The sequence below is a fragment of the Pleurodeles waltl genome, chromosome 1_1 (assembly GCF_031143425.1).
Source record: "Pleurodeles waltl isolate 20211129_DDA chromosome 1_1, aPleWal1.hap1.20221129, whole genome shotgun sequence".
NCBI classification, from domain to species: Eukaryota; Metazoa; Chordata; class Amphibia; order Caudata; family Salamandridae; genus Pleurodeles; species Pleurodeles waltl.
The window spans coordinates 944,391,343-944,405,759 of NC_090436.1; the positions used below are offsets into that span (position 1 = coordinate 944,391,343).

General features: G+C 45.5%; 1 protein-coding gene across 2 annotated transcripts in view; it reads right to left on the bottom strand.

Annotated features, from left to right (window-relative positions):
- The window catches only part of LOC138289570 (alcohol dehydrogenase 1-like), a 259,702-nt gene that overhangs the window by 39,906 nt on the left and 205,379 nt on the right, over window positions 1–14,417 (bottom strand). For both annotated transcript variants that reach the window (XM_069230185.1, XM_069230184.1), the window contains exon 8: window positions 6,436–6,574. In XM_069230185.1, the coding sequence (XP_069086286.1) occupies window positions 6,436–6,574 (139 nt within the window). The remainder of the gene's footprint in view (window positions 1–6,435; window positions 6,575–14,417) is intronic.

A 14,417-nucleotide genomic window follows, 5' to 3' on the forward strand; every position in this document is an offset into this window, starting at 1 on the left:
CAGGCTTGGCCCAGGAAGGCAGAACAAAGGACTTCCTCAGAGAGAGGGTGTTACACCCTCTCCCTTTGGAAAATGATGTTAGGGCTGGGGAGGAGTAGCCTCCCCCAGCCTCTGGAAATGCTTTCATGGGCACAGATGGTGCCCATTTCTGCATAAGCCAGTCTACACCGGTTCAGGGACCCCTCAGCCCTGCTCTGGCGCGAAACTGGACAAAGGAAAGGGGAGTGACCACTCCCCTGACCTGCACCTCCCCTGGGAGGTGCCCAGAGCTCCTCCAGTGTGCTCCAGACCTCTGCCATCTTGGAAACAGAGGTGCTGCTGGCACACTGGACTGCTCTGAGTGGCCAGTGCCAGCAGGTGACGTCAGAGACTCCTTCTGATAGGCTCCTTCAGGTGTTGCTAGCCTATCCTCTCTCCTAAGTAGCCAAAGCCTCTTTTGTGGCTATTTAGGGTCTCTGTCTTTGGGGATTCCTTAGATAACGAATGCAAGAGCTCATCCGAGTTCCTCTGCATCTCTCTCTTCACCTTCTGCTAAGGAACCGACTGCTGACCGCGCTGGAAGCCTGCAAAACTGCAACAAAGTAGCAAAGACCATTACTGCAACTCTGTAACGCTGATCCTGCCGCCTTCTCGACTGCTTTCCTGGTGGTGCATGCTGTGGGGGTAGTCTGCCTCCTCTCTGCACTAGAAGCTCCGAAGAAATCTCCCGTGGGTCGACGGAATCGTCCCCCTGCAACCGCAAGCACCAAAGAACTGCATCACCGGTAGCCTGGGTCTCCTCTCAGCACGACGAGCGAGGTCCCTTGAATCCAGCAACTCTGTCCAAGTGATTCCCACAGTCCAGTGACTCTTCAGTCCAAGTTTGGTGGAGGTAAGTCCTTGCCTCCCCACGCCAGACTGCATTGTTGGGAACCGCGACTTTTGCAGCTACTCCGGCCTCTGTGCACTTCCGGCGGAAATCCTTTGTGCACAGCCAAGCCTGGGTCCACGGCACTCTAACCTGCATTGCACGACCTTCTAAGTTGTCCTCCGGCGACGTGGGACTCCTTTGTGCGACTTCGGGTGAGCACTGTTTCACTCCACTTTGTAGTGCCTGTTCCGGCACTTCTGCGGGTGCTGCCGGCTTCTGAGAGGGCTCCTTGTCTTGCTCGACGCCCCCTCTGTCCCCAGACGTAATTGGCGACATCCTGGTCCCTCCTGGGCCACAGCAGCATCCAAAAACCCTAACCGCACGACTTGCAGCTAGCAAGGCTTGTTTGCGGTCTTTCTTCAGGAAAACACTTCTGCACAACTCTCCACGGCGTGGGGCATCCATCCTCCAAAGGGGAAGTCTCTAGCCCTTGTCGTTCCCACAGAATCTTCAGCTTCTACAGTCCAGTAGCAGCTTCTTTGCACCCACAGCTGGCATTTCCTGGGCATCTGCCCATCTCCGACTTGCTTGTGACTTTTGGACTTGGTCCCCTTGTTCCACAGGTACCCTCATTTGGAAATCCATCATTGTTGCATTGCTGATTTGTGTCTTTCCTGCAGAATTCACCTATCACGACTTCTATGTCCTTTGGGGAACTTTAGTGCACTTTGCACTCACTTTTCAGGGTCTTGGGGTAGGCTATTTTTCTAACCCTAACTGTTTTCTTACAGTCCCAGTGACCCTCTACAAGGTCAAATAGGTTTGGGGTCCATTCGTGGTTCGCATTCCACTTTTGGAGTATATGGTTTGTGTTGCCCCTATCCCTATGTGTCCCCATTGCATCCTATTGTAACTATAGATTGTTTGCACTGTTTTCTAATACTATTACTGCATATTTTGGTATTGTGTACATATATCTTGTGTATATTTGCTATCCTCATACTGAGGGTACTCACTGAGATACTTTTGGCATATTGTCATAAAAATAAAGTACCTTTATTTTTAGTATATCTGTGTATTGTGTTTTCTTATGATATTGTGCATATGACACTAGTGGTACTGTAGGAGCTTCACTCGTCTCCTAGTTCAGCCTAAGCTGCTCTGCTAAGCTACCATTATCTATCAGCCTAAGCTGCTAGACACCCTATACACTAATAAGGGATACCTGGGCCTGGTGCAAGGTGTAAGTATCCCTTGGTACTCACTACAAGCCAATCCAGCCTCCTACAGAGAGCCTTCTAAATCAGTCCTAAATGGCCTTTCCTCCCCATGCCGCATCGCTAGTTCCCATGCGGACTTTCAAAACATCAAGGTGAGACCCCAAATCATCACAGATGCAATCAATAGGAGGTCACAGGGCACTGCAACAGTCCAATGAGCAAGCCCCCCTCTTCAATCTGGCTCCATGATCCTCATCTATCCTGAATATGCACCAAGGGACGCTCAAGATATTCTGAACAGGGGAAACATCTTAAAACTATTGGGAAATCACACTCCATTGGCTCATCTCATCAGCACGGATATTCGATCAATAGCGTTCCCACCACCAAGAGGAAAGTAATTAAAGGAACCAACTTTAATAACTTTACCTACGTCTGAACAAGCAACTCAAGTGTGGTATGAAAATGACGAGTTTAAGAAGTCGGGAATCAAGATGACAAGAAACAGGAAGCATATCCAGCACATTTCTGCAATCTTGTGACAACTGCCAATCACAACAGATGCCGGCCAAACTAAACATTCTCCATATTGAGAAATGCAACAGGTGGCTGCAATCAGACCAATGAAAGAAAAACCAGGCCGGAAATCAAATCAAATCAAATCAAATCATTAACATTTATAAAGCGCGCTACTCACCCGTGCGGGTGTCAAGGTGCTAGGGGGAAAGGGGTTACTGCTGCTCGAAGAGCCAGGTCTTGAGGAGTCTCCGGAATGCGGAGTGGTCCTGGGTGGTCCTGAGGCTGGTGGGGAGGGTGTTCCAGGTCTTGGCTGCCAGGTAGGAGAAAGACCTCCCACCCGCCGTGGAGCGGCGGATGCGAGGGACGGCAGCGATGTCGGGGAGCCATTACAGGCAACAACAAGTTTGCGTGATCGAATCAGGTTGGTCGTGGCTGCTAACAGCCTTAAAAACACACAGGAAAATGACCTCATAACTTACATCCACCCAAATTTCCCAGTTCACATGTTGGCTTAACAATATGCTTCTGGAACGCCAGAGGCATGCACATTCTAGTCGATGACGTAGAAGTGGTCTGGTCTTGTCAAAATTTAATGTAATCATTCCAAAGCTTTGGTGAAGTAACTGGACACGTCCCTAAATTGGGAGGTAAACCAACTTGCGGCATACTTTATGCAGATAATGCCCTCTTAGTATCCAGAACTACAGCGGGCCAAAAGCGGATTTTGGACATATTTCATTCCTACCCAAACAAAAGCGGCCTTACAATCAACTTCGTAAAAACAAGGATAAAGATCATGGGCAGAATAAAATAAATGAACCCAGCCGGTAGCACCTAAAAGGTCTTGCTGTCAGCTTGACTGTGAAATACAAGTACCTGGGCATGATCATGGACAATCACAGAACCTTTCAACTCCATAAGGAGATCTTAAAATCGAAATCAGCAACCTTCGTACATGAATTCCTCAAGCCTTCTAAAAAGCTTCACGGTGCCTGACATGAGCCCCACCGTAGCTTACAGCTCAGAGGTCATGTATGGAAGGGACTCACTCCTGTTGGACAAGCTAGTAGTATGCACCTACCACGAACTTTGTGGGCCCTTTCACCTACTTAGTGAAGCTTAGGTCTGCAATCGTATGCACTGATTTGAAAGTTTTGTAACCCAGGTTTTAGTATGTATGTGTCAACATGAGTGTATTTATTGGATCATGTTCAATATGGTCCAAAGCCGTAACAACATCAATACCACTTTACTCACATTATGGGGGTGATTCTAACTTCGGCGGGCGGCGGAGGCTGCCCGCCAAAGTTCCCCCACCAAAATACCGCTCCGCGGTCGAAAGACCGCTGAGGGTATTTTGGGATTTGCCCTGGGCTGGCGGGTGGCCGCCAAAAGGCCGCCCACCAGCCCAGGGCAAATCAACCTTCCCACGAGGACGCCGGCTCAGAATTGAGCCGGCGTAGTGGGAAGGTGCGACGGGTGCAGTGGCACCCGTCGCGTATTTCAGTGTCTGCATAGCAGACACTGAAATACTTTGTGGGGCCCTCTTACGGGGGCCCCTGCAGTGCCATGGGCATGGGCACTGCAGGGGCCCCCAGGGGCCCCGCGGCACCCCCTACCGCCATCCTGTTTCTGGCGGGAGACCCGCCAGGAACAGGATGGCGGTAGGGGGTGTCAGAATCCCCATGGCGGCGGAGCGCGCTCCGCCGCCATGGAGGATTCTGCAGGGCAGCGGGAAACCGGCGGGAGACCGCCGGTTTCCCGCATCTGACTGCGGCCCAACCGCCGCGGTCAGAATGCCCTGCGGGGCACCGCCGGTCTGTCGGCGGTGCTCCCGCCGACCCTGGCCGCCGGGGTCAGAATGACCCCCTATGTCCTTTGGGAACCCGCTCACACCACCTAGCGAGGCACAGGTCACGCTGACTCGTATGCACAGATTTGTAGGTTATGATTGCCACGGTTTAATATGTGTGTGTCAACATGCGAGTTGTTATTGGATCATGCTCAGTTTTTATTTCCAGACATTTACAAATCATGCACATAAAGAATCCCGAAGTTGTAGACAGCTTTGTCTTGTTTGCCATCTGAATCTCTTTTATACAGCCCCTAAGGGATGAATAATCAGCTTTCTGGTATTCTGTTTCTGCCTTGAGCAAAACTGTCTACAAACAATGCAAAACCAGCTTTCAATGTTTCTTTTAGATGTTTTGTAATGGTTTTTATTAATCGTACAAATAAAATAGATTTGAATTTAATATTAAATATATTGCTTCAACATTGAAATTATATATGTATGTATATTTTTAGTATTGTTATAACATGCGTATTTGTATGGCACACGTGCTTCCTTGGAGTGTAACCTTGTGCCTAATAAGGGGGTGCTGCTGGGGCCTCTTGATAGAGCCATGTTTTCAGTGTTTTTTTGCAGAAGTTTAAACTTGAGCTAGCGTCTCTGATGTTGAAGGGAAGATTGTTTCAGGCTTTGGGTGCAAGGAAGGAGAAGGCTCAACTTCCAGCTCTGGTTCAGCGGATGCAGGGGACGTGGGCGAGGAGGAGGTTGGCCGAATGTAGGAGGCTGATAGGTGTATGGAGCTGTATGTGGCTGTTGAAGTGAGCTGGTCTTTAGTTGTGTAGTGCTTTGTGAGTGTTTGTGAGGAGCTTGAAGAGGAAGGGTTTGTGCTTAGGAGCGATTGGAAGCCCTTGAGGCGTTTGGGTATATGAGTATACGGTGGTAGTTTGATAGTAAATGCAACAAAACAATACAAGGCGACATTACAATACAATATTGTCTTGCACCACAATCTGCTGTGAGGGGTATAAACATAGTGAGCCGGAGGGTGAAATTCTGCAGTGTATCAGTGCTAGGAATGTTGTGAGGTAGGGGCAAGCAAGATGATGGTAGTTTAACACAGGAAAGTATCACAATGCTCACATCCTAATATCAGCCTCTTATAGTGTCCTGATGCTGCTTCACCATGAGAGAGCAATTATTTAATATTTATTTGTTTAGAGGTTTTATACCGTGTCATAAGGCTCCTCATTGCCACTACAGACTACTAGCTTGGAAAAGGAAGACAGTCTGAAAATTACAGTGCTAGTTAAGAGCCTATAGAAATGTAAGCTGGTGGCCTTTATCCAATATACTTCTTCGGTTGTCCTTGATATAGCGTATAATTCAGTGAAATGCCTTCCTGACAAGGTCCGTTTTTATTAATTTCTGAATACTGGATGGTTTGTTTCTGCCCTCAAAGTGGGATTAAGGGTATTTCAGAGTGTGATTCACTGAATGTTGAAAGATCTGCCATGTGAAGGATCATCAATGAATCAAGTGTAAGCCTGGGTAATCATAGGTTAATGGGGGTTTAGTGATGGGACACCTTTTGAAGTAGCTAGGCCTTTGTTCCAGAAGGCCTTATAGATGACGCAAAGAGTTTTGAACATGTTGCTTGACAGTGGAGCGCTTTCAGAAGGTAGCTGGATCACATTTCCAAACTTTAAAGCATAGTTTGGCTGCTTGATTGAGAGCCTTACAGTCTGTCAATAAGCTTTCAGAAGTGGAAATTGACAGAAATTGTGAACTTGTACACGATAGTGCAGACAGCTTACTTTCCATTTACCTTTGATCCCTAGCTAAATGACAAGGTATATTTAAATTTCCGTTTGGTTAGCACACCTTTTTGTAAATTACGGTCAAGCTGACAACACTGACAAATTGAGGCTACTGAAACAATTCGGTAAAATACCATATGAAAATACAAAACGTATTTCTTTTTCCATGTAAAAGAATTGTCAGTGCCATCTTTGAATCTGACTGCTTAAAAATGTCCTAAAACACCTGCAGCTCACCTTTTGCCAGTACGCAGCAGTTCAAACCCCTCGTTGATGTTTTCCAAGGGCATGGTGTTGGTCACCAGCGGCTCCAAGTCAAATTTATTCACCATATAATCAGAAACTATTTGTGGGACACAATCTTTGCTCTTCCAACCTGAAAATTGAGCATATAGAACCAGAAGAAGTTATAACACCATTGGTTATGTTGAAAACAAACCCCATTTTTATATTGTACTTTACATTTCTAAATTATCTGAAGCTCAAGAAAAAAAACGGAACATCATTCACACATTCATTTTGACGTTTACCTCTACTATCTACACTGGTATATACTAGCTACACTGGTATAAAGATATTTTCTTTCTTCACCTGTGAGAATTGTTTTAAGGGCTTGCCGTTTCTGAAGGAATTCGTACTTAGGGTTCTTATGCAGTGGCCCTATAAGGCAATTCTAAAATTAGTTTGGAGCACATTTTAAATTTAACTAATTTTAGGCTTCTGAGTGTGCTCCTATTTCCTTTTTTATCCAAATCAAATTGGATTCTTCAAATGTACTCTCTTTGGAAAGCTTAGCACCGTCTCTTCTGTTAGCCTACTAGCCCGGATGACCCTTATTGCTCAATGTAAGCTTTTGAAAGGATTAAGTGACATTTTATTTTGGATTCCTGGATTGCTTTCCCTGCACCATGGGCTAGGCGGGCCTGGAACAGCTGGCAGTGCAGTAGGAAAATGGCTGTATGTAGTCACAAAGCATGTGACTCATTGATGAAAGGCCACCATAATGACATTACCATTCTCTTCAGTAGAAGGTTTTTCCAACTCTGTAGAAAACAATCCTATATCAGACACATGCTTGAAATCTCTTTTTTTTACCCAATGCAGCACAGCAAACTCCTTGCTGTGCTCCACTACAGGAAAGGGAGAGGACAGACATATGTCATATCTATTATATGGCACACTCCTGCTCTCTCCCTGCACTGGCATACAATCTGCTGCCTAGCGCCAGTGTTTGCACCCTTGCACCATGCTGCAAGGGTGCCTGCATGGCAGGCAGGATTGTGTTTTGCAGGAAGGGAAACTATCCTGCACAAAAATAATCCTCTGAGGCTTTACAGCACACTTAGAAAGAAGAGACAACGAGGAGATTTCAATATATTTCTCCTCATTGGGCCTCCCATGTGAAGGCATAGCATTCTGATCTATCTCCAGGTCTACCTTGTATTAGTACATCTGGAAATGCTTCTGAGTCCATGGGTGGGTGCATGAGAACACCCACGCTCCATCCATGGAACGCCTTCCCAGTGTAAAGTAACACAAGGCAGCACGTTTTGCTGCCTGGTGTTACTCCAGAATTTCCAAGCCCCGCAGGATCACTCAAGGTAGAGCCTGGTTCGTCCCTACAGGCTGTAAACTTTGACATTTAATTATACATTTAGTTTTCTTTTAACAGAGTAGCAATTCCCTGTCCCTTTGACAGATGTCCATTAGAACATGATCTGCTTCCAAAAACTGTATAGTAGTGACATCTTCTTTATGTTCATGATGTACATCACATTAAACTATGGCCTAATTAAAATTCTCATCTTCAATCACCTACACATTTAAGCCAATCAAACCTTAGACTGATAAGCTGTATGCCCTGCATAAAGCTTGAAATAGGCACAAATTAACACCTAAACAACAAACGTTATTACATAGTTAATAAGCATTTTGATGTAAAACTTTGATTTCAAGTGACCATAGTTGGCAAACCACTCTTATGGTTTATGCTTTCATTTACAATATTTACGGTAGTCAATGTGTAAAATAAATTTGTCAGTGATGGCAAACACATGTTATTTGAAATCACGTTGTTAGGCATGAAAAATACAATCTTATTAGTAAATCCCCTAGGTTAGGTACATTACTAAATGTAATTAATGGAGACTATAGGACATTTATGTCATTGTTTTGTCTTCGTTAATGCCAATATTTTTTTTTTTTACCTTATCTCACAATGATTCAAGCTGTAATTGGTTATTCATTTGACATCTTTATATTTATCGCATTGCTTATTTTTTGTGGTAGGTGGCAGTTCTTAACTCTATATTGTCAAAAAGGAGATAATGTCATCCATGTTCAGATGCACTTTCAATGACCTTATGGAGCAATTTCTGCTGGCACCCTCTTTTAAAAAAACACCTTTAATTTTAATCTGCTTTTTAAGCCCTCACTCATGCTGTAGTTGCACACACTCCTGTAAATATTCCCTAAAAGGTATGTTTTTCATATAAGGGACAGTAAGGCAAGAAATAGCGAGTAAATCCACATTATCATCTGTTTCCTTTATATATGCTGTGGTTGTCAGCTTATGCCCTTGTGCGGTCACCAAAAGATCAAGAAAATTGATCATTCTTTGGCTCAGATTCATTGTCAATTTGATTTTGTTTTTGTAGTTATTCAAATAGTCCTCAAGTAAATGTTATGTCTCTTCTTTTCAAATCATAAAAATCAATCGGAGCCTTGTACTCACATTTTGCAGATAGGTATAATTAGTAGCACACCGTGGGTATTCCAGTTCACACCATTCCTTTACATTATTAGAAGAAGAGGGCACACATCTATAGCCCATTTCAGTTCCACACAAGTGAAATGGGCCATTAAAAATAAATGGCCTGGTTATGAGTTTGGTGGTCGGACCACCATAGTGGTGGCCGTTAAAAGACCTCCATGTTAGCTGTCATACAGATCGTCGTGTTACAAGTCACACAGACAGACCTGGCAAAAGTCAGCCAAAAATCCAACACCGTCAGTACTTTGGAGGGTGGGAAATAAGCGGTCCAACCACCAGCACCGACAGCCCATCAACCAACCACCGAACCTATTACAAGTATAAAGTCACAGAGGCGGTCATCCATGGCGGTCCGAACCACTGCGGTTTGTGGCCAACAAAATAAAACTCAACACCTCATTGGATGGATTTGAAAACAACAAAGCTGACACACATTGCCACACCCTACACGCCTGCAAAGCACACTATAATACACACCCCTTCACACATCACAATCCTTTGCATCTACAACTCCAAACACTGTAACCAGAGCACATGATCAAAAAAGATAAAATCACAGGTTAGGCACCCCACAAACTTACACTAAGCACATTTCCCACACTCTCAACGCACTCCTATCACATCCATTTGCACCTCACTACTCCATTTACTCCCCGTCACCTGTTTAATTCCCACCTCCTATCAAATTTTTACTATCATCACCATGTGACCCCCCAAAAATATCCATTTCACTGACGATGAGTAAAGAGTCATGGTCGATGAAATCATAAGAGTAGAGCCACATCTATTTGGAACCCAGGTCCAGCACACGACCAGCTCCAGGAAAATTGAAATGTGGCAAAGTATAGTTGACAGAGTGAATGCTGTAGGCTGCACCCCTCCCACAAGGGACGATATCAGGAAGCAGTGGAACAACCTCAGTGGTAAGGCACCAGCTGCATGTCTAGAAGACTGGCAGTGGGCCTTCACCTTCTCCCTTACAACTCGCATCCTGGGAGATGGTTTTGGCCATCCTGCATTCTAAGGGCTTGTGGATTCGGGTAAGTCAGAACAAAATATCAGGAAATTGTATTGACATGCATGCTCATTGATCACCTTTTGCCAACTTCACTGTCTAACCACTCAACAGCCCAGTGTCCACCTGTCCATAGACTCCTCTCTGGCCTCCAACATGTGAACTAGACTCACCTGGGGCAACACCAACTCTGTATAGTGTGTGTAGTAGAAGGATTGACAGCACTACAATTCACAGCAGGCACTGTTCCACCAATACAAAAACCTGAACAGTGTATCCTACTCGAAATTACCTTGATTGTCACCTCCAGTTTGGAATATACACACCTGGGAGGATGCCATCTGTATACTGTTAGGGTAGGACAGACACTGCCAGGAATGCTAAGGCCAGGAAGCACTACTACCCTCCCTCCACTCAGCGACTACAGTATCCTTCGCTTGAATGACCTTTCTCCCTCTACTCAGCCTTTTAACTGTACTCACCTGAGAGGATGACATTTGTATACTTGTGTAGTACTTGGAGTAACATGACTGTAGATCCCAGGAGGACCAGTCCCTGTAACTCCAATAACCATACCAGTGTCCATATGACATTGTTAATCTGTTTGTGAAATCACAAATTAAGTTTAACCTCCTAGGAGGGTCCAAGGTACATATTACGGTACGCTCAGTGATGTAGCTCAACACATAGATCCATATTGAGCAGCTATGCCAAGATTAAATATATTGGGGGCAGCAAGGACAGCTCAACCTATGTGCCAAAACAATTTGAGACAGACCAAAGGCCCCAAGATGCATCATAGGAATTTTATTGGCAGCAGATACATTCACAATTCACTGACCTCATGATGACAACTATCACATTTACAACAAGGTTCTGGGTATGCCTGCATAAAGGTCAACTAGGTCTTAAAATGACCTAAATTACATCCTGTCCAGCCACTGTTTTGCCTGCACTGCTGGCAACAAATGAGTCTATGACCATCCTTCCAAGTGCTATTAAACTCTGACATTCTGAAGCTAGTTGACTGAAATGGAATTGGTATGTTACCCAAATGTCAGGTCAATACAACTGATAGCATGTGTAACTGTCGCATAAGGGAAATCTGCAAATACACTGTGTACATGGCCTTAGCCAAATGTCACTGTTCACTATTAGAGGTAGATGTTACAATACGACCTTTAACATTGGATCTCTCATATCAACAGGTCTAACTGCCACTGCGAGTACCAAGCCCATTGAAGAGACTGCCACTACCCCCATGGATGAGGCCCACAGTGAGGACACCACTCCTGGACATCTGGATTTTGAGGATGGTTCTGGCCCATCCAGGCAACCTGGTCAGATGACACCAGTGAGCCTCACAGTGACCCCATTGACTCCTCCCAGCCCTGTTGCTTCAACATCTCAGGCAGACAGTCGCCCCCAAACCTGTGTCCCGAGGACTTTGACTATCATCTTGTGCCCCCCGGTCCAGGATCCTGAGTCACAACAAAACACCTCCGAAAATGATGGTCCTGGAACCAGTGGTGGGGGGCAAGCTTTTCCAAAGGGGATGGAACATGGGGGTCAGGTGCATGGGATAGATGGTGTGGGCCTGCAGAATGAGGCTGATGGGGATGCCCTGGCCAGGACACCATCAGCCATATCTTAGGAGCCTACCAACAATCCTAAGGCATGATGGCCAGGTACTTGCCGAACTCAGGGAGATAGAGCAGCTGCAGAGGGACTTCCATTGTGAGTCACTTGAAAAGTGCGAGGCCACCAACACCATCCTGGCCTACCTAACAGGGGTGTTCAGGAAGATCAGTAGTACCCTGATCATGGACTGTGAGCAACACCACACTCCTTCCTTTGGCCAAGCGACATAAACCTCCTTCAACATCTGTGGCAGCCACTGTAAGGGTGGCCCTGTCAGGGGAACTACCTGCCTCAGACACCTCTGCCTCTGTAGCAGCAGATCCCCCTTTTCAAATGGGGACGTCCACCCAAGACTCCAGGAGGCGCGGATGGTAAGACATCAACCACTGCTAGAAAGTGACCTCTTCATGAAGGAACTCCTTTGTGTGCCACAGATTCACTGTTTTGACTGATCTTTAATCACTTTTTATTTTTCATGGTTGTAGGACACTGGACTTTGGACTTGAAATGTTGTGGCATCTACTAATTTGATTTCATCCACCATGGCTGATCCCTTCACTTTACTTTTTTGTTGAGTCTCACAGTTATGTACTGTACATGTGTAAATAAACACACCTATTACCATGTTTCTACATTTTGAAAGGTTGAACTGTAAACCCATGTGATGCACATGAGGAAGACATAAGACGATATTGAAAGGAGGGATATGTCTCAGGTAGTATGTTGAGGAGAATTAGCAACACAATGACTCAAGTGTCTGGTCACAGCAAACATTTTATTGCACAGTACAGCACATAGGCTGTTAAAATGTCTGGAATGTCATAGCTAAGAATGGCTAGACCATCTTGAGTCAGGCTGGATATCGCAAAGGTGCCGTCCCCAAGACCACAGAAGAAAGGGTTTTGTCAGACCTTGTCCCGTAGAATAGCCTAACAAATTAGTGTATCTTGTCACTAGTTAGAGCCTCATCACAACCCAAAAACATGCCTGCCAACGTAACATACACCATGGCATAGACAGAGGGCAGTATAACCGCACCTGACCATTGGTCCAGCCTATTGCAATGAGCAAGCATCTGGAGGCATTACACAATCCTATGTCAGTGTTGTGGCGCAGGCACTGTCACCTGCAATGAGAAAACACATCAACAGCTACACAAAGTTTGTTCAGGATCATTGTCAACAGAGTGTGAAGGGAGAATGCATGGATTGCACTGGATGACATGTTTCAAGGACACATGATCACACATGAGACAATTGGACCAACTCACCATATCAAATAAGTTTATTGTGCACATCAGAATTCTATCCACCCACGTTCCAAGCAACTTTGGCACAGGACTCATACACCCCATATCTGGATCAATCCATGTCCATTTGATATGTCAGAACAGCAATAGCTACCTGCCAATGTAACAACTCCGAAATGCCCACATGAGGATGACATGGTGTAGAGGCCTGGGTAAAACACAATACAAGGAGGTTAGATATGAAAAATCATACACATGACCCAAAGCTCATATCAAACTCCGGTAGGTCCACTCACATTGCAATGAGACTGACACAAACAAAGCAGATCATCAAAGTAGCAACATTTCCAAGTCTAACTTAGCAAGCAAATATCTATATTTTTCTAAACCTGTGTGGTGTATTTTTGTAGTGTTTATACTGTGTTATCGCATGATTTGTTGCACAGATACTTTACACATTGCCTTCTAAGTTAAGCCTGACTGCTCAGTGCCAAGCTACCAGAGGGTGAGCGCAGGATAATTTGGATTGTGTGTGACTTACCCTAACTAGAGAGAGGGTCCTTGCTTGGACAAGGGGTAACCTGACTGCCAACGAAAGACCCCATTTCTAAAATTGATGGCAGTGGTGGAATAGGACTTGTATTTGTGGAGTGACATACAATAGCTACATGTACACTGCTTACCCACAGTTAAAGGTCAACTTGATTTTCTCTTTTTAATGGAATTTCATTTTTCTGCTTGACATTTTAACTTAATCCTCATACAACATGTGTCTGGCTGGGTCTCAAGCAGGAGCTGGAGAGTTTCACCTAGCCAAGCTGGAGACATACACTGTTAACCAGCTGAAAGGAGATGAGTGTACCTACCCGTGGTGCCTCCAAGAAGGAGGAGTACCAAAAGGCGCTGAGGGCCTGAGCAGAAGCCCGTTCACAAGAGGATGTTGAGGTGGAGGAACCACAGTGTGGCCCCTCACAGGATTTGCCACCCTGGTGTGGGATGTTACCCCTGGAAATGTGCCCCCTGGTAAACCAGGGAGCAGTGTCTCTAGACATGGCCTGACCGTGGAGGAAAGGAGGGAGGAGAATTTCAATTCCAAATGGCAAAGTTAAACATAGTGGCAGAGTTAAGGAAAGCTCAGAAAGAGGCAGGGTAGAGGAGAGCTGAGACTGCAGCTGAGAGAGCTTTGGCTGAGAAGAAGATTCTTCTGACTCATGAACTGAAACTCAAAGAGCTGGATATCAAGGCAAGGCAGTCTGAGTCCAGAAGTGATGATGGCAGCATACATGCAGGACCTGCTGGGGAAAGGAAGGTTCATATACCCAAAAATGTGGTGCCCAGTTATGTGGTGGGAGATGACATTGATAAGTGGTTGGCTGCTTATGAAGTTGCACTAAGGGCTTGTTGGTTTCTGAGGAGCAATGGGGGGTGGCCTTGTGGTGGTATGTACCAGCTGTGGGGAGGGACACACTCCTTACACTGGATCCAAGAGATCAAAACATATACGCGCCCATGAAAACCTCTGCACTTGCCAAGTTTGGGCT